The sequence below is a fragment of the Amborella trichopoda genome, chromosome 7, assembly GCF_054954075.1.
Source record: "Amborella trichopoda isolate Santa Cruz 75 chromosome 7, AtrichopodaSantaCruz75HAP2 v2.0, whole genome shotgun sequence".
NCBI lineage: Eukaryota > Viridiplantae > Streptophyta > Magnoliopsida > Amborellales > Amborellaceae > Amborella > Amborella trichopoda.
This window is the reverse complement of record NC_142342.1, coordinates 16422681-16446295: the sequence shown is the minus strand read 5'-3', so window position 1 is coordinate 16446295 and position 23615 is coordinate 16422681. Positions and strand designations below refer to the sequence as shown.

At 40.6% G+C, this 23615-nt stretch overlaps 1 protein-coding gene across 21 annotated transcripts in view; it reads left to right on the top strand.

The window, feature by feature from the left end:
* The first annotated feature begins 510 nt into the window (after positions 1 to 510).
* Positions 511 to 23615, top strand: part of LOC18425999 (pfkB-like carbohydrate kinase family protein) — a 52135-nt gene continuing 29030 nt past the window's right edge. For 4 of the 21 annotated variants that reach the window (XM_088872521.1, XM_088872519.1, XM_088872515.1 and 1 more), the window contains exons 1-4: positions 1547 to 1636; positions 3582 to 3659; positions 3995 to 4162; positions 18282 to 18333. In XM_088872521.1, coding sequence (XP_088728647.1) covers positions 18331 to 18333 — 3 coding nt within the window. In that variant the 5' untranslated portion in view covers positions 1547 to 1636; positions 3582 to 3659; positions 3995 to 4162; positions 18282 to 18330. Of the gene's footprint in view, positions 1233 to 1258; positions 1416 to 1546; positions 1637 to 3579; positions 3660 to 3994; positions 4163 to 18281; positions 18357 to 23615 lie in introns of those variants that run through there. The other 17 variants (XM_088872507.1, XM_011622052.3, XM_088872506.1 and 14 more) reach the window with 12 other exon arrangements.

Below are 23615 nucleotides of genomic sequence, written 5' to 3'. Positions count from 1 at the left end.
TCCCTCTTCAATATTCTTGTGAGCTGTCCCTCCATTAACCCTTTAGTGGGTCCCTCCACAATAACATCAACACAAAAATTTTTTGAACGCACTTGTAATCTAATCTTCCTTAGAACTTGACCACTAGAGAACCTCCAAATTTTCAAATGAACAAACCTCCTATCAGGATTTCCATCAGTTCTCGGATCCAATTCCTAGATATGTCCAAAAGATGAAATCAACTTTTGGCATGCAGGCATACACCGCACATGTAACAGCACACCCCAAAGACGTATCCAATAGGATACTTTCTGAACGAAGGAACCATGAGCCTATGGCTTTTATTCCTCCACAGTCATCAATCTACCACGTACTCTATAGAACCTTCTCCCTAGGGCAAGTCTAGCATCCTCCTCCGCATTCAGAACAAAAGCAACCCTACCAGAGCCCAAGATTATATGTTTGGGACGATACTACAAACCCCAACCTCTTCTTGCCCAATCATTCAGACCAAAAATATCATCTGATGATGGGGTAAAAGAGCCCACCGCCACCACTCTGCTTGCCTTACTTGCCCCTACAGCCTCCCACTTCTCTAACACAAATGTTAGGGACAGAGTTCCAGACTTCACTTACCTCCATCGCCCTGCCTCCTTCAAGGCGGAGAGACTTAGTCCATAATTACTCTTTTTTTTTTCTTTTTGCCTTGAGATTCCTTACCCATCATGGTAGAGATTTTCATTTTCTAGAATTTTGAATACAAAAAGGTCCAGGCTTGGGCCCAGCAAGCCCAAGAGCGCGGTCCAGAAAAATTGAGAAAAACCAAAACAAAAATTTTAAAAACCTAATAGCCAGGCCGGAGCTCTATTACCTTGGCCCAGACCGGCCCTAGGGGCCACTGACTCATTGCCGCACCCACTCACATAAACCATGTCATTTTATAATGTAGAGGCAAGGCGTACGAACAATTCCCATGGAACGTCTTTTTATCGCTCATGCAAGTGTTTCAGTGGCACCATCCAAAACCAATCCTCCGAACTTGGTTTCGCGCCATGTCTTGTCAAGTAGGCCTTTGCACTGCAAGACACATTTCGCTTGCCCACACAATCTCTCTCCTCCTCCATTAACAAGCCACAGTTTGCTTTCTCTCTCCATCCACTTGCATTAAACAAAATGATGTGCGGCGCTTATAAATTCCCTCATTTCCCCTCCTCGTCCCTTGCTTCTTGGAGAAACTCTGCAACTACCCCAAGGTTCATAGTACCCCCAAATCATAGACCTCTTAACTATGTATTACTCGTTTTCTTTCTCCCAGTTTAAACATGGTATAAATCGCCTTGTTTCAATTGCTCAGAGCTAAGATGGCTTCTTCTGGTATGAGTTCGGTTGCAACTGAAGTTTCGCCTTCTCCTCCTCTTCCAGAGAAGCGCATACTCGTATTAAATCTCCCCTATGTTTCTCTCTCATCATTTCGGAGCGATTTTTTTCTCTGATTCCCTCTCGTGGTTCATTGTTTCCCCAAGTTGTCGATCTGGTGCTTGTAAAAATCTTTGGTGTCATTTTGCAGTTGGGATGTGGTTCTATTTCCACTGATTTCCTCGCAGCTGTGAAGTCCTACCCCAAACCAGATGATAAAATTCGGACTACGAGCTTAGAGGTATTTGCATTTTTAACGCACCCCTTTCTCAGGAACGTTCTCATTCAGTTTAGCTGCATATTGTTCTTGAAATGCCATTATAATGAAATGCCCCAAAATCTTCTCTTCTTTGTTTTCTGATGATATTGGTGATGATTGGGTGTTTCTGTTGTATGATGAATATGGTATCTCTATGACAACACCTTTTATCTTCATTATATGATGGCAAATGGGTCACTTGAGCTTGGAATACTCTAGCTTTCCGAATAACTAGCTCATCAGTAATGTGCTACATAGACTTCATTTTCCAACCCTCAACTTAGTAACTGATCTGGTCATTGTTGTTAGGTGGTACATAAGCATTTGAATCATACTTCCTCTTCTTCTTCTTCTTCTTTTATTTTTATTTTTTGGGTGTGAAATGACTTCATACTCCTGCGGGAATGAACTGTGCATTTGCTCCCTGGGGCAAAACTCTAGCTAGGACTATTTTTTGGACCTCAAATTTTGGGGATGTAATATTTAGAACCCAATGACCAACCTCAAAGCAAAAAGAATTTAGCTTGTACTCTCTATGCGAGTACAAAGAATGACGTCCCTAGATTGAACAAAAAATGTCGAACGTTTAGAGGGAAAGATCTAGATGTTCAAGAACTCAAAATCCGTTCTTTTCTTCTTGAAAATAAACATCTAGTGATACTTAAATGGATCCCAAATTTTTAGATAAAAAAAAAGCCTCACAACTAGCTATCTATCCCAGGGGAGTTGATGAACAATATGCTCCCGCGGGAGTATGCTATACACGCTCTTTTTTCTTTTTTCTTTTTTTCCTTTCCTTAATTTTATAATTTACAATGAACAAAGTGAGATAATGCTGAATTGCATTTGTATTGAGACCCGTTTTTTAATTTTGGGATCATATTAATCCATCCATGTGAGAACATTTGCTAGATGAGTCTGTTCATTCAGGCTTCCTATTAATTTAGTGGGCAACGGTATATGGTATTATTTGCTAGCTGCACCATCAGTTCCTGCTGGTAGTTAGATATAGATTAACCATACCTGGGTGTGTGAAGGCAAATGTTCCTGTGGCCCACTCACAAAGTAGTATCTATCAATCCATCAGTTTGAATTGATGGTTGGTTTGGCCCTGGAATGCTGTATGCTTTAGCTTGTTGCACCATGGTTTACCATTCCTTTTGAATCGCTGCTCTGAGCTAGTGGTAAATTGCAAATTTCTTAATATCTGTGTTTGGAAAGTCACAAAGGATGAGTTTGAAAAAGTGCCATCGATTTCCAAATCCCTTCGATGAGCTCACTAATTTCACAAATTACAAGTCATTGACATAGTTCCTAAAGTGTTGGAGTAGGAAATGACTCATTCGATGAGATCCTTAAATCATTAATAGGAAGACTTGATGCACATCATTCACTACAGCCTGATCAATTCTTTATATGGAGCCCCAGAAACAAAGAATTTGACACGCATATGTGTATGACATTAGATTGCATATGTCGTTTAAAAACAAGGCTCGGACTCAAGACTTGGCAAGGTCCTGAGCCCAAGCGTCTGTACAGACCTTGCGTGTCCGTACTATCATATACTAAAATGTAGGAATGCAAAGTTTGGTCAGTTCCTACTTAGACTCAGCACCTTGCCAGGCATGTATATATCTATGTGTGTGTGTGTGTGTAATTTTTGAGTTTGTTTCTTTAGCTTCTCTTCCTCCTGAGGTTAACTTTCTGGTGGTTTTTGTAATTTAGCACTCTTAAAAACACGTTGTAGAAGGTCCAGATATATAATGTTTGCCTTGTTCTATCTTGCAATTGGCTATCTATTTTGTGTCTCAGCCAGTTTAGAAAACTGCGACAGTAAATTTATCCTATTCTCAATAATAAAGGTAAGATAAAGAAATGCCATGTCCTGCTATTAGAAATGAATGAGTCAATTAATGGCTATTTGCAGGTCCAAGGGGGCGGAAATGCCGGGAATGCTTTAACTGGAGCAGCACGCCTAGGGCTCAAGCCAAGATTGATATCAAAGGTCTTTGATATTTACTTACTTTTCATTATTTCTTATTTTTCCTGTTCCATAAGATTCATATTATTACTCCTGCCACTTTGTTGTTGAAATTTGGAACCTACTTTTGAAACTTGCATGAGATCTATTTGTTCATATTGGTATCCATGATTGGCTGATAGATTAGGTTATGAGGAGATTTCATAAATGGCTGACTGCTAGTCGAGAAATAAGCAGAAAGCCTACTAAATATTGTTCTCTGTGCATGTATTCCAATTGCCAAATACCAACTTGAGAATGTTCAATGGTAGTAAGATAATTACTAATTTCCTTAACATCCATGTTTTTGTTTTTCTTAGGAATTCATAATCATCATATTAAAGCCTTATCCCAACTATTTGGGGGCGCCTACCTACCTAAAACAGCCCTTTTCCGTTATCCGGGATTGGGACTAGCATGACCTGCAGGGGCCAGCCAAGGCGGAGCTTTTCTTAGAAATTCATCATGTATCTTTACAAATCCTTTTGGTAGGTTACTGCTATTTCTTATGGTGTTCATTTGTAGTGTGCTGGTCTTATTACTCCAAGTATCGTAGGACTAGTAAGTATTGCGATATGGGGGAAAGTTTGGAAAGTCTTTCCTTATTATTTAATGTAATGTGTTACTGTTAAGATACTGGTGTTATTTCACATAACGGTAATAAGCTGGCTTTGGTGAGAAAAATAAAGGAGAGAGGTTATAGAGAGTGAAGTAAGTAATCGAAACTTAATGAGTATAATTTTGTATGTGTGATGAAACATGAGTATGATGCATAAAATGTGAAAGTATTATTCATTAGATTTAAATTTACATCCACTTCCTTGCTTCCCCTTAAATGGATCATGTACATTTATCTTAGCTGGCCTTTTCTGTTGTATGTGCCAAACTGTATCCTATCCTTCACTTTGATATTGACATTATGGTCTTCAGTTGTCACGTAGGAATGCTAATGATTTCTACTATAACCTTTTCCCTATCGAACTTGAAAACAGTCTTGTTTTTTTTTTTGAAATTGTTAACTGTTGGATAGTTGGAAGATACGTACAAGAGGTTGAACAACCCACAATCCAGGTGTTTGTATACAAAAAACTGTTACGGGGTCCAAAAAATGCTATACAAGCTGAGATATGGCAAGTAGATAACAAAAGTGGGGTCTCGAGCTCAAAAAGGTGCTCAAATGTGTCCTGTGTGATCTTCTGTGAGGTGCCTTCTTTAGCACGAGTGGCGGCTGCGGCATTAGCTTCCCTCATGGTATGCTGCCAGACCACGTGCATGGCCTTGCAAAGGTGGAAAATCTCATCAAAGATGTCCATTGGCAGGGGGAAGATTTAGATGCCCAAGATATGATGTTTTTGGAGTCCCCCTCTATTAGCAGAGTTGCATCCCAAGATGGGTTCAAATTGTGTAGTTCCACAAGAAGGGCTAAAGGCTTCGGCCGCTGTGGAATTGGTTAGGCCAATGAAATGGGAGAAGGAGAGTAGGTTTGTGTCGCTGGAATCTCTGTAGATGCCTCCTATTCCAGCGGGGCCTGGGTTGCCAAGGGAGCAACCGTTGAAGTTAAGCTTGACTTGGCCTGTTCTGGTGGTCTCCAAAGAGAGGAGCAAGAGATTCGTGCTGTTCTGAGAGTTAGCAGGTTCTTCCAATTGAGCTGGAAGTTAGAGGGCAGTGCTGGAAAGCCTTGTTATTCTTGGGCCCAAAGATAATGGATTTGACTTTGTTGAAAAATCAAGTTCGTCTCCTCCCCTTGAAAAGTCACAGTTGTTGCATTCCCAGAGAGTGGCAGCAACTGGGGCTTGCCAAAGGGAAATGACATGCTTAGATCATTTCATTTTATAAATCAGCTATCATAATTTAAGGAGGAATGTTAGGCACCTTATCCCCTGAATCTATGACCTATATCTACTTCTCATCAAACTAGGATAAACCCAATCTTAAAAGAACCTTCTTGAACTTCCTTTATCTCTATTAAAATTGTAGGAAGTCAAAAACAAAATATTTTTGGTAAAACATATTATCAAAAATTAACTCCCACAAAATAAAGACATAATCTTTATCTAAAAGATTACCTTAACTAACTTAAAACACATGTGGTGTGGCACATGTCTGGGGCCGGATATAAGGGCCCCACATGTGCCCCTTCATGAAAATACAATTTTGCAAATTCCTTTTTATCAGTGCTGAAATTAATTTTAACAATTCTAAAAATATTTCTAAAATTCACACAAACATTCCTAACACTAAAAATAAAATATTTAGAAGTGGACTAGTACCAATGGGGTAAGATAAGTGATTACCACGACACTTCACCTAACTCAGTAGCCATGATCCTCGCCTATCTTCTCCAACCGACCCAACGAGACCCATGGCCCACAGTCTTATGTAGGAGCTTATGATTGGCTTGTCACAGTTGGTCAATAAAGAGTGGAATTACAGTCCTGGAATGTGGATTACAGGTTCCCCCCCTTAAGAATAAGTCACATGCACATATCATTATAGTGTGGGTGTCTCTCCATGTGCATGTACACATATCCTTTATAGGGTTGCTTCGCGATAATGCGACCATCATATGTATATGCAGTGCGAAAGTTTTTTGGAGATTTAGCCTTTACTCAAACAGGCCTACCTTTGTACATAGGAGACCAGAAAAATTCAGTGACCCGATCCGGAATCGGGTGATCTGGATTGGGTATCAACCAGCCCGCTCCGGATCTGCCCATAAAACGGTGTTGACATCATGATTCAACGATTTACTGTGTAGAATCATTGGATGACATCATAGATCGCATTAGATGATGTCATGGATCGTGTATGACATTGAAAAACTGATTTACAACGTCATATTTTTCTTTTTTTGGTTGATTTTTTTTTTTTCTTTTTTTTTTTAATTTTTTAACACATTTTTTTGTTTTGTGTGCAAAACACTTCCAATTGACATCCTCTGAAATGGCCCTTGCGGGCAAGCACGTGGCTCACCTACAAGTATTGACGATAGCATTCACGGGCCTTAAGCTATTTATACAACTTTCCACTCATTGAAACGAACGATGTGGGACATTGACACTAGTTTTTTAAGCAGCGTCAACACTCGTCCAGCCAATTACTCCTCTATAAATTCATGAGCACCCTCTCCTCATCTTTTGATGGGAAGATTATCGACCTTGCGACCAGCTCCCACCGCTCGCTTTATTTTCTTTATTAGTTAAGGGCCTTAGAACTCGCTTAAACATGCTACAAAGAAATAATCTCGTCTCTCTCTATATCTATATAGTTATCTCTCTCTATATATATGGTTATAATATTGGCCATTTGCTAAGAAATTTCACTTATGTGAATATCATCACATTAAAATTACATTAGTATTATTATGTTGAATGAATGTAACGTAAAAGATTGTTAACTTATTTATCATAATTACGTTAAAATTGTTATTGCTATATTGAACTTTTTATTGTTATAAATACACCAAAACATCACATAATATAATATATTAAAATATTATATTATTTAATAAATTGTTATTACTTTATAGATTATGTTATTTTTATATTTAGTCTAAATTATGATTTTAAATTAATATGACTATAACTTTTACAAATATTAACAAATAACTTATTGTTTTTTTTTTTGATAACTGTTAACATTTGTATTGAAAAGAAATGGGATACAAGGTTATACCAAGAGAATCTAAGAGAGGCTCCTGGTAAAAAAGACATGGTCAAAGGACTAAGAACAAAATGGGGTTATAGGATTATCCCCTAACATCGTATAAGAACCATGTACAAGAGACATACAAGAGCGAGAGAGACAAAGCAAAAAACTGGTGAAGGGGGAAAACCAGTTGAGGAGGCCGAAGATATGGAGATCCCAAACAGTAGGCAACCACACAAGATAGGCGATGCTAAGCATCTTCATAAGCTGAGGCTCCATCTTTAGCTAGCAGATTGGCGAACCCGTTCAATGTCCTCGAGATATGAGTCCATGATACTGTCATATCCTTGCATAGGTAGCTAATCTCATAAAAAATGAATAAAAGATGCCAGGGTGGGGGCGAAGTCCCAGAAGCCCAAGAGATAATATTTTTAGCATCGCCCTTCAACCCCAAGACCGATCAAAACATCGTAGGCCCCTAAGGAGAGCCATAGACTTTGCGAACTGGGAGTCTTGCTGCCCAAAATATTCAGAGTAGGTGAAGAGAATATTATGTTGGTGGTCCCTGAAGATCTCACTGGCCCCAGCGTGGCCTGGGTTGCCTAAGGAGCATCCATCAAAATTCATTTTGATTGAGTCTTGGGGAGGAGGCATCCAAGGGGAGGTAACCTTGTTTTTCTTCGGGTTGTGTCTGAGGATGTGCTTCCAATTGGTGAGGAAAGAGTCTCTGGCAATTCCATTGAAAAGGAGGAATTGGGACGCCCAAAAAGTTACTAAGGAGGTAACCTTGACAAATAGCACTCTGGCAGAAGTGACTATCCCCTTAAAGATACAGGCATTTCTTTCAGTCCACAGGGTCCAAATTGTAGCAGCCACGGTAGCTTTCCAGAGGATCCTGCCAGCCTTGGGCCAGTGATCAGCGAGATTAACCTCCAGAAGGTCCTTGATTGATGAGGGAATCACCCATACACCCCAAACAATTGAAGGATACAGCCCCATAACTCGTGTGCCACATTGCACAACAAAAATAGATGGTTATTTGTTTCCTCTTGGGACAAACACATAATGCACCTATTTGTAAGGAAAAAACCTTTCCTTTGTAGATGGTCCACAGTGAGGGCCTTGCCAGAGTGCTATCCAGTTGAACATTTGCACTTTAGGGGGTGCAATAGACCGCCATACCTGAGAAAGAATCGAGGTGGGATTGAGAGGGAATGTAGGAGGTTAGGTGAGAGTTTTGTAAAAGGTTATATTGAGAAGTCCCCTGAAGAAGTCAGGGACCACACAAACTTGTCCCTTCCCTGGGCAGGAATAAAGGTATTAGAGAGTAAGGATGGGAGAGAGAGGAATTGGGAGGTTTTGAGCTCAGACATGCCCCTTCTAAAGTAGTGGTTCCAACGCCATGTACCTCTATCCATGAAGAACTCGTCCTCTACAGAAGCCTCTCTATTCCTTGCCAAGAGGAACAATTCTGGATAGCAATCTTTTAACTGGGCCTGGCCTATCCAAAGATCAGTCCAGAAGTGAACTCTATTGCCTACTCTCGGGTGCAGTCTGACATGTCTCCTGAATAACTCAAAAGAGGTGGACAGGGATCTCCATACCCTGAGGCATTAGACCAAGCTCTGGCAGCAGAAATCCAATCATGAGCAGGGACGTTATACTTGTGGTGGAGGACCTGTGCCCATAGAGAATCTGGCTGTATAACGAAGCGCCACCACCATTTTCCTAAAAGTGCGAGGTTGTGTCTCCTAAGGTTCCTAATACCCAAGCCCCCCAGATTCTTGGGTAAGAGAACGGAATCCCAGGAGATGAGATGAAATCTGGTTTTCTCTGCTTGGCCAGACCAGAGAAAGTTTCGCATAAGTTGTTCCAGTCTACTTGCCACCGAAGCCGGAATTTGGAATAGCGGCATCATGTAAACTGGGGCATTAGATAAGGTAGCTTTGATGAGGGTAGTCCTGCCTGCTTGGGATAGATACCTACCATTCCAACCAGCCAGCCTTCTATCCACCTTCTCAACAACGTGGGACCAGTGACACTTCTTGGGTTTCCCAAGACCAAGGGGGAGACCTAAGTAAGAGGTAGGGAGATCCTCCACTTTACAATCCCAACGAGGGATGAGGCCTCTGATGTTCTCGGTGGTGATGGCCACACCCATCATTTTCAATTTTTCCATGTTCACCTTAAAGCCAATGGCTAATTGGAAGCATTTGAGGAAAATTCTGAGGTTATCCATCTCAGAGGGGGTGGCGTTGAGAAACACTAAAGTGTCATCTGCATATTGCAGGGGTGACACAGTAGGCCCCCTCCTAGATGTCTGGAAACCCGAGAGCAGGCCTGCTTGGTAAAGCCTATTAAGGGATCTGCAGCAATTACAAAGAGGAAAGGGGAAATAGGGTCCCCCTGCCGGAGGCCTCTCGAGGACTGGAAGTACCATTTGGGGGTGCCATTGATCAGAATAGAGAAACAGGGTTGGGAGTAACACCCCTTCATCTAATTTCTCCAACGGACAGGGAAGCCCATTCGAAGCATAGTATCATCCAAAATCGACCAGTAAACATGGTCATAATCCTTTTCCCAGTCTATTTTAAAGATGACAGCAGGTTTCTTGGCTAGGTGCTTGGAGTGGATATATTCGTGGGCTAGAAGAACCCCATCGAGAATTTGTCTATCCTTAAGGAAGGCCGACAGTGTTGGAGAGATAACCGAGGGCAAGACAAGTTGGAGTCTAGAGGCCAAGACCTTAGAGAGGATTTTATAAGAGGAGTTGAGCAAGCTAATGGGGCAGAAGTCTTTGATTTCCTCAGCGCTTTCTATTTTAGGGACCAGAGTGATAAAAGTGGAGTTGATCGACTTATTAAGGATACCTCGCTGAAAAAACTCAGCAAAAAAATCAAGAAATCGCTATAGAAAGTATCCCAAAAACTCTTAAAAGGGGCCACAGGGAAACCGTCCGGCCTAGGGGCTTTGTCCTTGGCCAGGTCGTCCAGGGCTTTAAGTATCTCCTCTTCGAGAAAAGGGCGTCCTAACCAAGGGGCCTGCTCCAAAGAAAGGGTTAAGAAGTCTAAATCATCCATGGGGGGACAGAAACCAGGAGGAGCAGAGTAACGATTCTTGAAGAAATCCAAGATAGCAGATACAATCTCTCGGCTGGTCAAAGTAACAGTTGTTTACTTTGATGGTCGAGATTGTATTATCTCTCCTTCAACAATTCGCAATCCTATGAAAAAACCAGGTATTAAGGTTCCCTGTTTTCAGCCAGTTAACTCTTGACCTCTGATACTAGTAGATTTCTTCCTTTTTCAGTGTAGAAAGGTACTCCAACTTATAACTGTTTCGGAGGTCAGCTTCAGAAGAGGACAGGGGGTGGGCTTCTTCAAATTTATCAAATACTTGTAGCTTTGAGAGAAGGTCTGACTTGATAAGGGGAAAATTTCTGGACACTACAGATCTCCAAGCCTTAAGGGATGCTTTGAGAAGCTGAATTTTCGCTTGCAGTTTGAAACCAGCTCTCCTATTAACCTGGTTATTGAAAGAGTTCCACCACAAGGGGATTAGGGTGGAAGGGGATAAGGGTGGAAGGGTCTTCTCTTCCATCCAGGACAATTCGAACCTAAAAGGTTTGGGTCCCCTATTACAAGCCAAAGTGGACAGCAGAATAGGACAGTGGTCAGAGACAGGTTTAGGTAAGGTCATAGCATGGGAACCTGGGAATTGTTCTTCCTAGTCTATCGAGAAGAGGAACCTATCTAGTTTAGACAAAGAAGGTTGGGTTGAGTGTCTGTACCAGGTGAATTTATTCCTTAGTAAAGGTACATCAATGAGATTGTTCCTGGTAATGAAGTCTGAAAAATGGGTCATACCCAGGGAAATGGTGGTAGAAGAGTTCCTTTCGTGAGCCCAACGGGTGATGTTGAAATCCCCGCCCAGGCACCAGATGGAATGAGGGATGGCGGCAACAAAGTCCAGTTCTGACCAAAGTCGCAGCCTATCCGACGAGGTGCAGGGGTCGTAAATGGTAGAAAATTTCCACTACAGCCCGTCGGTAACTCTGGATAGGAGTAGGGTGACAGAGAATTGCCCCACATGTGAGGAAGAAAGAGTATGATCAGTCGGGTCCCACAAGACTCAGCCCTGAGGCCTCTTCTGAAGGAAGAGCTACCCATTGACGAGGACGCCTTCCCCAGACCTGGTGCACTTGACACAAGGACTGGTCGGGAAGTTTGGTTTCTAAGATGGCTAAAATGGAGGGATGGTGTTTGAGGGACAAATCTTTGATGGCACTCCTCTTGGATGGGAGGCCAAGGCCTCTAATATTCCATGAAATAATTTTCATGAGATGGAGGTAGAAGAGAGGAGGGAGGCAATTCTGGGTGAGCGCATCACCGCAACATCAGGACCTCCAGAGAAGAGAAAAGATTCAAGAATTCTCTTTTGCCTTTGAAACCCACCTCGGAAGTGGTCTGTGTACCGTGAATCTTGGGGCACCTCCTTGATCTCAAAACTTTTGTAGAGTGGAATCCCATCACCCTAAGCATGTTGTTGACTCTGTCCAATTCTCTGACCTTCTCTTCCTCGTCGACCCCCACGAGAGTCGAGGCTGTCAGGGGTGAAGAGAAAGAGTCCAATGAAGCCCTTGCCGGCTCCTCAAGTCTGTCACCGACGACCATCCTGTTGGAATCACCTGTCAATCCTAGAGGTCTGGGCTCGTCTTGGTGCGCAACGAAAAGTTTCGGCTCATGCCTCACTGGAGACTGAAGGGGAGAGAAGGACGGATAGAGGTCAAGAGGAAGAGGGAGAACATTTAAGGGAGATGGAGGGGGCACACTGGAGTAGGCGGGGGTAAAAGAGAGGGGTAAAGGGGTGGACGAGGGAAAGGGGTAGGTGGTGTCCAGGGGTAAAGGAGGAGGCGAGGGAGAGGACAGAGGGGACAACAAAGTTGGGGAGAAAAAAGAAGGGGAGGGGGGAAAAGAGGGGACAAGAACCGAGGAGGGGGGGAGCAAGCCCAGGGAAAGGGAGTTCGAGACCAGGTGGTGGGTGAACCAAAAGGGGCCCAGACAATGGTGGCAGGTGTGGACCCTATGGACTCTAACGAAATGGGGAATGAACCCATGTGGGACGAGGCAATGAAGGGAGGCAGAGCAGACTCCAGTTCTTAAAGGGGTATAAAGGGTCCATCAGAGGTTAGAGAGAGTTAAGGGGGGTGCCCAGAGCAAAGGGAAGGGTGAAAAAAAGGACAAGGTAGGGATGTGAACAGGCGAAGAGAGGGGTTAGGAAGACAAGGAGGAGGTAGGGAGAAAAGATGAGTGGAGGGGAAGGGGAGGTGCACCCACTTCCAGAGAGAAGCTCGAGGCCAGTTGAGGGAAGCGAGGGTCGCGGCTGAGGAAACCAGATCCTTTCTTTGCTGCTCCCACCTCCCATAGGGGAAGAAAGTCAGAGGGCTGAAGACGAAGCAACGTGAAGGGCGGCGGGAAAGGACAAGCGGTAGAGGGTGATGGGACACTTGGCAAGGGGAACCACAAGGCCAAAGTCGAGGTCGCAGCGCAGGAAGGAAGGGTAAGGTTGTCGGGACCTTCCAGGTTAGGCTGAACGAAACCCAGCTTTCAGGAGGAAGGATGCGAGGGGGACCGAGCTTCCACACAAGAGACATGAACTCGGGCCGAAGACAATGAGAAAGAGAGCGAGGTAGACGAGGAGGTATAGGAAGAGGGGAGGGGAAGGCCGAGACAGCGGGTGGCCGGCTGGGGAAGCACTTGGCAAGAGGGAACTGGAGGAAAGGGCGGCGTAGGAGCCGTAGAGACCATCGGCGAGCCTCCAAGGGATATGGAAGGAGCTGACAAGGGTGCCAAAGAGGTACAGGGGAGAGGGCATGCGTCGAGCGACATGTGGTCAGGATGGTACACAGACGTGCCTACTACAGAGGTACACCCAGCCGACGAGGAGGCTGCCGAAGGAAAGCACGCCACAGCAGATCGAGAGAGTGGGGGTGGGCACGTGTCCATAGAATCAGCCATCGAAGAGAGGCACACGTCTAAGGAAGGGGGCCCTGATGGGAGGTACATGGCACGCGAAGGAGACGCTGCAGGAGGGCACCCGTCGGAAGCAAGGAGATGAGCCACTGAGAAGAGGCACGTGTCAGGAGAAGAGGAAACAACAAGCTGAGGGGTGGCTGGTGGTGGAAGGGGTTTAGAGAAAGAAGGAGTCGGGTCGGGACAAAAGCTCAAATCCTGTTGGACCTCCTTGCCAGTGCAGCGGTCACGGTGGAGGGAGGCTACCAAGGGTTGAATCAGGGTGATTGGAGAGGCCAACAGCGGGTCAAGATTAGAAGGCGGGGACGAGGGGTAAGGGGGAACTTGGTACAGAGGCCCGTCTCCCCTTCCGGCTAGATCAAGGGGTCGACGACGTCTCTTGTGCCGGCAGTCTTTCTTAGCGACCCTAGTCCATAAGGCCTGCTGAGCTAAGGGGGTTTTAGGAGGGGAGGAGTTGTGCAGAAAGAAAGGGGAAGGGGGAGAAGCCAAAGAACAGGAAAGCGGGATAGGGTAGACGAGGTCACAAACCTTCAGTCAGATGGACTTGGGGAGGGTCCAATAGTTCCACCAGAACCGTAATAGCACCTTTGGGTAGGGTTTCAACAAAGATCCAATGAATAGATTCCAGGGAGCCGCATCCAGACGCTAAGCTTCAAAAGGTTTCGGGAAACCAGGCTTGAAGAGGAATATGCTGAAAGGTAATCCAAACCCTTTGTTTCTTAAAAGATCCTTCGAGCTGTGACCAAGGTCTAAGGGAACAGCAAGCACCAAGGAAGCTGAAGGGACAAGGATCCTGAAGGGCTAGATGAGCACAATGCGGAGAGGGAAAAGAAAAGAGGGTGTCTCCGCTAGAAAGCAGGTTGCAAGCAAGTTCAGGCGTTCCTCAGAGTTTCTGGGGAGCCGTTTTGATCCCCCTGATGTCGGAGCAAGCAGGATGGAAGTTGCCAACCAGTGACACAAGGAGCTTGGTTTTGGCCTTCTTAACCTCATCAGTCGGGATAGAAATACAGAAGGGAGAGGAGGGAGAGAAGGGAGAAGGCAAAAGAGGGCACAACGGGGAGAGCGGAGGGGGAGACGGTACATGGGGAGAGGAGGGATACAACTTCAGGGAAGGAGGGGGGGATGAAGAGGCCAGGTTACAGGGGCCTGCTACACGAGCATAAGAGACCCTACAGTGTGAAGGGGGGGGGGGGGGGGGGGCGTCACGGTGTTGGATCCACAAGCCGGGACCTAGGAGTTTTTGAACACTGCTTGCAGGAGACCATATAGTCTCATGGCCTACACTATCCTTGAGCATCTCCGACCTCAACAGGGGATTTTCGGCAATGCCATATAGGTCCCACGTCCCACACCCATGTGGGATTGGGCTTTAGGCCCCCATGTGGGTCTTGGAAGTTTTTGAATTTAAAAAATGCTCTTTTAAGGGTTGTTTTGAATTTTTGAAAATGATTTTAAAAACTGCTAAAAAATATCTAAAAATCATAGAATCATTTCTTATTCTGAAATTAAAATTTCCGAAAGTGGATTGGTACCAATGGTCAGGAAATGACGGTCAAGGCACTCTAATTGACCCAATAATTGCGATCCTCGATTATTTTTTCAAACCAACCCAATGAGACTCATGACCAGCAATCTTGTGTAGGGTTTCATGATTGGCTCGGCAAAGCTGACCAATATAGTGAAATGACATTCTCATAATGTAGATTATAGCCCACCCCCCCCCCCCCCCCAAGAGCAAGTCATATGCACATCACTATAGTGCAATGGGGACTCTCTCTGTGCACATGTACACATATCCCTTTGCAGGGTTGCAGCTGTCATATGTAATTGCCTTACGGAAGTTTATTGAGGATTTTGCCCTCACTCTCATAGGTCTACATTTACGCAGATGAGATCGAGAAGCTCTCTTGGCCTACAAACCATCCCTGGGCATCCCTACGACCTTGACAAAGGATGACCCTCTGGAAACCATTAACTATAGTGCCACATGCTTAAGGGAAAAGGTTTGGGAATGACTAGGGCCATAAAGTGCCTAATCTTAGTTCAATCAACTAACACACACCCCCACTGAAGTGTATCATCCATTATAATTCATTATTTACATGCTCTCATGGGCTTGAAAGGCCACAACACCCCAACAACAATAATAACAAGTGTCTCGTTGTTGTCTACATGATATTCTTGCAGCCAAAAGTCCAGTCTTATACTAGGTAATAGTGCCCATTAGATAGGGTTTTAAGCATAGTTATTGGAAACGCTTGAGATTTTGAATCTTTTAGTAATTGGAATTGCGGAATCACTGCTGGCTAGAAGATTATGATTTTCGAAATCGACATCCGTACAAGGGGAATCATTGGAAACGAGATTCCTACTTTATAGATATTGAGATTCGACCCAAATGGAATTAAGACCCCTACATATATCGAATTGAGATTCCGACCTCTTTGGAATTGAGTTTCTAACGTACCTAGAATCGACCCATATAACGTAGAACCTACAACAATGATATCTTGCACCTTAATAACGTAGAACCTCGTCAAGTAATCAGATCTGAGGTCTCTACGACTTAAAGAAGTGTTATGTAGATATGAGTATTGATTATTGAGCCTCAAACACAACATTAGAAGCAAGGTCAATTAATAGATACTCGTGCACCACTAGGGAACTTGTCTACAAAAGATGCAAATATTATCTCATGTATTTTTAACATGTGATTTTTATTTCATTATTATAGTTTAAAAAAGGATTTTGTCTATGTCATGGTGTTGTCTGTATTGTAGTCCTATTTGAATGTACTCTTTACCAGTTATATTTTTAAAAAAGGCAGATAATCCTAGCATTATTAGAAACATGATTTGAGCCAGTGATAACACTATTAGAAATATAATCCGAATCAAAACTAAATCTCTATTCTAATTATTGTTAAGAAATAGCAAGCCTTCATGATCTTGGACATGATGCTCTTTGAATTGTTATTTTCTTATTTTGCTTACATTCGCATTGTAGAATCATTGCAAATCTAAACATCAAGCATAGACATAGATAGCGAGTGATAAAGATTTTGAACTATGGGAGCACATTTGAACTATGGGAGACAACTGTCTCCATCCCAGTTTCCAAATAACACAAATCAAAATCGATGAATATTTGAATTAGTCCATAAGGTATAGATTTGTGCACCTAGAACATTAGTACTTGATTTTCTGGTATTACGATTCCAAAAAAATCAAATTGATATTCTATAATGGTAGAAGAAAGATTCGATGTTTGATTAATCCGTTATTTCTTGCATCTACAAACCGCTTTATGTGATGGTTAGGAATCTGGATTCGAAAATAATCGAATTGAGTATCATTATATGTGGAATCCTAATTTAACAAATGTAGAATCGAGATTCAACAATTGTGTGATGGAGAATCAATAAATATTGGAAACGTGGTTTTATAAGTGTTGGACTCGAGATTCCTAAAATAATGAATCAACATTCCTGACTTCATGAAAATGGATTTCGTGAAGATTCCTTGTTGGAATTGCAGAATCGGGATTCCGAGTTGGAATGACAACCTTGGGTGAGCGATTTTGGTAACTATAGTTTTAACCTTGTAGATCCATTTGCACCAAATGGGAACCGGTCCTGCAGGAAGTGCAACCATTTCCCAGATGCCATTTTGTTCAAGGGAGATGTATCTCTTCATGCATAACAGATACCCAACAGGCATGATTGACTGTTTCCTTGTAGCTGCATGACTTAGCGACATAGGAGAGACGGGTGACTAAAGTAGAGTGATTGGAAAATACAATAGTAAAACCATATTGGACAGGTGTCGCATAAACTCTATCAGACATGGGAAAAGTAGGATTAGAATTAGGCACCAAGTACGTCGTATTCCTGGTCAATAGGGCTGCCAGGAGCTTGTCACTTGTAGTGTTTGAAGAGACAACTGAGGCTTTGTTCCGCCAAACATGAGATTTATATGAAAGACTAGATTCTGGAGATGTGGCTATCATTGGAAACTGAGGTAAATAGATAAAGGATTCAAGTTTGGTGATTTTTGACTCATCAATACAGGATGTCCCTTCAAAGAAAGAAATATGCCTTGATATAAATATATATATATATATATATATATATATATATATATATATATATATATATATATATATATATGGTTTATGCTTTGATATATATAGTTTATCAGCTTTTGGATCATAGTGATGATAACCTTTTTGAGTAGTGCCATACTCCAGAAGAACACATTAAATAGAGCAAGCTTTGAATTTTTTTTTTTTTTTCTGTGAATTATTCAACAGCAAAAAATAAACACATACAAAGACATGAATTATAGAATAATCTGATGTTGATTTATTGGACATTCAAAAGGAGACTTATCAGCAAGAACTTCAGGAGTAATTCTGTTAATCAGATACAAGCATAGCAACTTCTGCCCACAAGTTTGCTGGGACATCAGACTGCAGAAGTAATGCATGAGTGGTTTCCTTAATGAGTAGGAATCTACACTCTGCAACCCCATTTTGCATGTGTAGTCTCCTCTGGAATTGCCATGGTCCTAGTGCAGGTTGGATCAGGTGATTCTCAAGTCGACCTGGCGAATTTGTTATCACTTCTTTGAATTGAAACTAAACCATAAAGAGGAAGAGCTCCTAGCTTTAGTGTGTTACTGATGCTCGTATGTCTAAATTTTTGGAATTACCTAGCCCTGATAATTTTCTCAATTTATACTTTTGGAAAGGCCTAATGGATTTATACTCGTTTCGTTAATCATGAAATATATTTTTGATCACCATTCTTGGATTCTACTTGTTATTTTTCAATGCTAGATATTCTACTTGTTGAATTCCTTGTTTCTTGTGAAGTTTTGACCATAGAGTTATGGAATTTTACTCATTTTTTATTTATTATCATCAGGTTGCAAATGATGCTCAAGGGCAACGAATTTTGGCTGAACTAGAAGCTGATGGTATTGACACCTCATATATTGTGGTACTCCTCATATTGATGTGCTTTCCTCTTCAGTTGCATTCTGTGTTAATGTAGTGATTTATGTACTTAATAAATTTTTTGATGCCATGAAAAGCAATGTTTAAAATGTTGAACGGGACATAGTTGTCTGCCTTGCGCTAGACTACATTGGCGATCATTTTGGGAAGTCAACTAGTTGAATTTTCCAATTTACTTTTGCTTTCTCCTTAAGAGGTTTAAAAAATATTAAAGAGTTGCACAAAGTTATATTTCTAGCTTATTGGTATATTACATGATACATATGTATTTAATGAATTGCACAACGTTATATGTCTAGCTTATTGGTATATTACATGATATATATGTATGTATATGTCCTTGATTTTGTACATAGTAAGCAGTATAGAGAGCTTATGATACTTGCTGGCATTCTTTTTAGATGCACACGAAGTCATAACATGTTTAAGCGCATACATTGCAATTTTCAATGGCTGTAGAAAGAAAAACAAGTTCCTTTTTTGATGTAGATGTATTTCTTTGTCATGTCCATAGGGATGGTGATGCAAACAAAAAAATAATTTTTAATTTTTATATTTATCTAGGACTTAGAAAATATGTTATTTGGATTTTTAGTTTCTTTAGGGTCTTTTTTAGTTGTAGAGATTTAAGGGGTAGAATTGGAAGTTTAGTTTAGTTATTTATTTGAAAAGATGGGTATGTATAAGGATTAGCATGGTTGGGTTGGTTAGGATATGTTAGACTTGTTTTTAATAGATAAGGTAGAGAGAGAGTCTTTAGTTTTCTATTTTTATTTATTATTCTTTTTAATTTATATTTAAAAAGAAGATGTCCCTCCTTTGTAGATATAGTTATTGGAGAATAAAAAAAGTGTTTTGATCTTGTGAAAAGATCTTGGGATGGACTGCTTTGCAGCCCTAGAAGGCGGGTATAATATCTAAATCTTTTTAACTTTATTTTTTTATTCTGTTTGTTATTTTCTCCCCGCATTAGTTGGTGTCAGAGACTTGATATCAAAGATCCATATATCATATGGAGCGTTTGGATTGATTTGATCAAATACTTGAGCGATTGAATCAACAATTTCAGTGACCAGGGAAAACCTTTGCAGAGTAATACCACAATATCTACAAGGTTGATGTTGTATATTACAAGAAGTAGAACAAGAACATGAAGACGTAGATCTCAATGCAAACAATGATGTCAATAACCCAAAAGCGCAAGAAATTTTGAAAATCAATTATGAAGTAGAAGACATGCGTGATGTAGTATTTGAAATCCAACCCTATGAGTTTGAAGCAGAAATCAAGATTAAGCTCCATATCCCAATGTTCTACTTCAAGTTGCACGTAAAGTATTTGATGATTGATTTATTTAAGACAAAGTACCGAGAAGAATGGTGGGATTACATCACCAATTATTCGATTGGCCTCTGAAGGATATAAATTTTTTAGTTTTTATTTTTTTCTAGGGCTTAGAAAAGGAAAAAGTTTATATAATGATGCTACCTTATACTGTAGAACTACGGATGCCCCTAAAAAATCTATTGGAAAAGGTGGTTTTAATGTTGAAAAACCCTTTGATTGATCACCTCGACATCGAGATGTATGACTATGAAAAATAAAGAGATTTTAAGTCTCAGAAATAGTGCATTTTACAGCAAATTATCTACACCGTCCATTTTTCAGATTTTCATATGTTTATAGATCTACTTGATGTTGACCATTTTTTGAAATTTAAAATTTTATAATTAGAGATAAAAATAGATTTTGAGATAATCCTAATAACATTTTACATCAAAATTATATACCATGATAAATTTTGAAGGGCACCGTACCTCTACACCCTTCGGAGGCGTCCGTATGCCAACTGCACCCCTTAGAAAATATATTTCTTGGATTTTTAGATTTCTTTAGGGTTATTCTTGTCTTTTTTAGTTGTAGAGATTTAAGGGGTAGAATTGGAAGTTTAGTTTTTTGTTTTTTAAACAAAAGATGGATACGGGGGATTAGCATGGTGGTTAGGATATGCTAAACTTGTTTTTAAGAGATAAGAGAGAGAGAGAGAGTTTGATTTTCTGTTTTACTTATTTATTTATTGGTTATTCCTTTTAGTTTGTATGTAAAAGGAAGATGTCCCTTCTTGGTAGAGATGGTTATTGAATAATAAAAAACGTGTTTTAATCTTGTGAAAAGATCTTGGGATGGACTTCGTTGTAGATCCAAAGAGGGTATAATCTTCCAGCCTTTTTAATTTTATTTTTTTATTCTGTTTATTATTTTCTCCCTACATTAGATGCTAATGCTATAGTAGATAGATTAGCTAATAGTGGCATGCTCCAGGATATGGTGCTTGTATACGTGGTTGGGACTATCACAGGGAGTCCACCTTCTTGTCTTCATGACCTATGCCTTTTTGGTGCACTTTGTTCCACTTTTAATAATACCATAGCTTAGGAAAAAACAATGGAAAATCTAATGCACATTGGGCGAAGGGTATCCCAGATGGCATCTCTTCCTATAGATGGGAATTAGGCGATCGTCGCTGAATCTTATTCACAGTGTTTGGTTGAAACTCTAAAGTCCTGCGTATTGATTCCTTGATTGCTTATTTGATTCTCGGTAATCCTATCTGTCTTGAATTCAATAGGTTGGTCTGTCTTCTCATATCATTGGAGAGGAAAACCATGTAGCAGCTGCATACTTGAGCGTTAGCTGTCATAATGGTGTTTATCTTTCCATAGGTGATGAGCCCATTTTGTCATTTCTCATTATTCTAATAGTTGCCAAATGTTTACTTTAGTACTTAATGGCCTTGGTTGGGTTTAACTTTAAAGTTGTCTTCTATAAATCTCTCTACTCTTTCTCTACAAGATAAGTGTTGTCACCAACCTTATATATATATATATATATATATATATATATATATATATATATATATATATAAATGTACTATTGAGAGATCAAGCTTATGAGCCGTGCTATGAAGCTTTGGGAGAGAGTGATTGAGCAACAACTAAGGCATGAAACGAGTGCATCTGAAAACCAATTTGGTTTTATGCCAGGAAGGTTAACAACCGAGGCTATTTTCCTACTTAGGTAACTGATTGAGAAGTTTAGAGCGAAGGGAAAAGACCTCCACGTGGTGTTTATTGACCAAGAGAAAGCTTATGATAGAGGATGTTGAGATTTGATTTGGAGGGTATTGAAAAAGAAACGAATTTCCAGACAATACATCAACTTGGTGAGAGATATGTACGATAGAGCGCTAACTAGTGTGCAAACAATTAGTGGAGAGTCGAGTGAGTTTTCAGTGACAACAGGTCTACATGAAGGGTCAGCATTGAGCCTGTGCTTCTTTATCTTAGTTATGGACGACTTAACTAGGCACTTGCAGGATGAGGTACCATGGTGCATGCTGTTCGCAGATGACATAGTTTTGATCGAGGAGGTCGGAAACGATGTCAACACAAAGCTAGAACTTTGGAGCGATGCTCTAGAATCCAAAGGTTTTAAAGTTAGCCGAACTAAGACAGAGTATATGGAATGCATGTTTAGTACTAATAGGAGCAGAGACGAGGAAGTAATTAAGATTGACAGTCAAGAAGTACAAAAAGGACCCCACTTTCGATACCTTGGGTCAATAATTTAGAAAAATGGAGAGATTGAGGAAGATATCACACATAGAATTAGAGTTGGGTGGGCGAAGCGGAGATTTGCAGTATACCAATGAAGCTGAATGGTAAGTTCTATAGGACAACTGTGAGACTAGCTGTGCTTTATGGGGCAGAATGTTGGGCGGATATAAAACAATATACCCATAAAATTAGTGTAGCGGAGATGAAGATGTTGAGATGGATGAGTGGTAAGACAAAAAGGGATAGAATTCGAATGAATCTATTCGAAAAAGTTTAGATGTGGCACTAATAGGCGATAAGATGAGAGAGAGTGGACTTAGGTAGGTTGGCCATGTGTGGCATCGACTCAATACAATACTTGTTAGAAGGTGCGAATTAGTTCCAGTGGAAGGATTGAAAAGAGCAAGAGATAGGCCCAAAAGGACATAGTTGGAAGTAGTCCGTAAAGATATGGGGACTTATGGCTTTACTGAGTGTATGGCCTTAAATAGAGCAGAATGGCGAACTAGGATTCGTGTAGCCGACCCCAATTAATTGGGAAATGGCTATGATATATATATATATATATATATATATATATATATATATATATATATATATATATATATATATATATATATATATATATATATATGGAGAATCTGAAGTTAGCCCACTAGCTGACTGCTACAGTGTAAACCCAATGGCCTAGATTGAATCTGGGCTGATCCAATGGTCACGATTGCATTTCGTATTTGAATTTTTTTTTTTTTTTTCTACAAATCCAAATCACTTAAAAATTTGAACGTCTATTCTTTAAAAATAGGAAAATCTAATAAAAATATCAAAAAATAATTCGTAAAAAATAAATTAACCAAAATACCCCTGAAATCAATTTATTGTTTTGCGAAATAATTTTTTAATAACAAAAGCGAGCGAAGTGGGCAAGCTAGAGTAGAGCTTACGTTCACTGCTCTTTGTTTGTATGGCTAACACATAGAAACCAGATTCTCTTAGCATAACAAGTGAAGCGACGCACACACTAGAACTGTTTCCCCGAAGCTAGAGCTAAAGCAAGGGCAAGCGATTTATTAGGTGTGCCTTGATTGGAAGAATGAACGCCTCAAATTTCATGTGATTTGGATTTGTAGAAAAAATATTAAAATTATATTACGAAATGAGGTTGTGACCATCACATCAGCCCATAAACAATTTGGAACTATTCCATCAGCCCATGGGCTAGCATGATCTTTTCCTATATATATATATATATATATATATATATCTATATAGATATATATCTATATATATATAATATTCCAAAATATATTAAAAAATATGTAAGTTTATTAAGTGAGAAAGTAATATTTTATTAACTTTCTTATTTGGTCTTTTGTATTTTTTTTATAAACTTTCTTATTTAGTGTTTTGTATTTTTTTAACAAAAAAGAAGTAAATTGCTAAATACTGAAATCGTGCAAAAGGAAGGCGAGAAATTAAATCCGCCCTCTTTCCAATCCTTGAACAAACAAAAAGCAACAACCGAAGGAGAAGAATTTGTAAATCATGCCAAATGGAATTTATGGTTGTGGGAAGATATTTCATCACGTAGAATATAGACCCAAGTCCTTTTGAGATGAAAATAT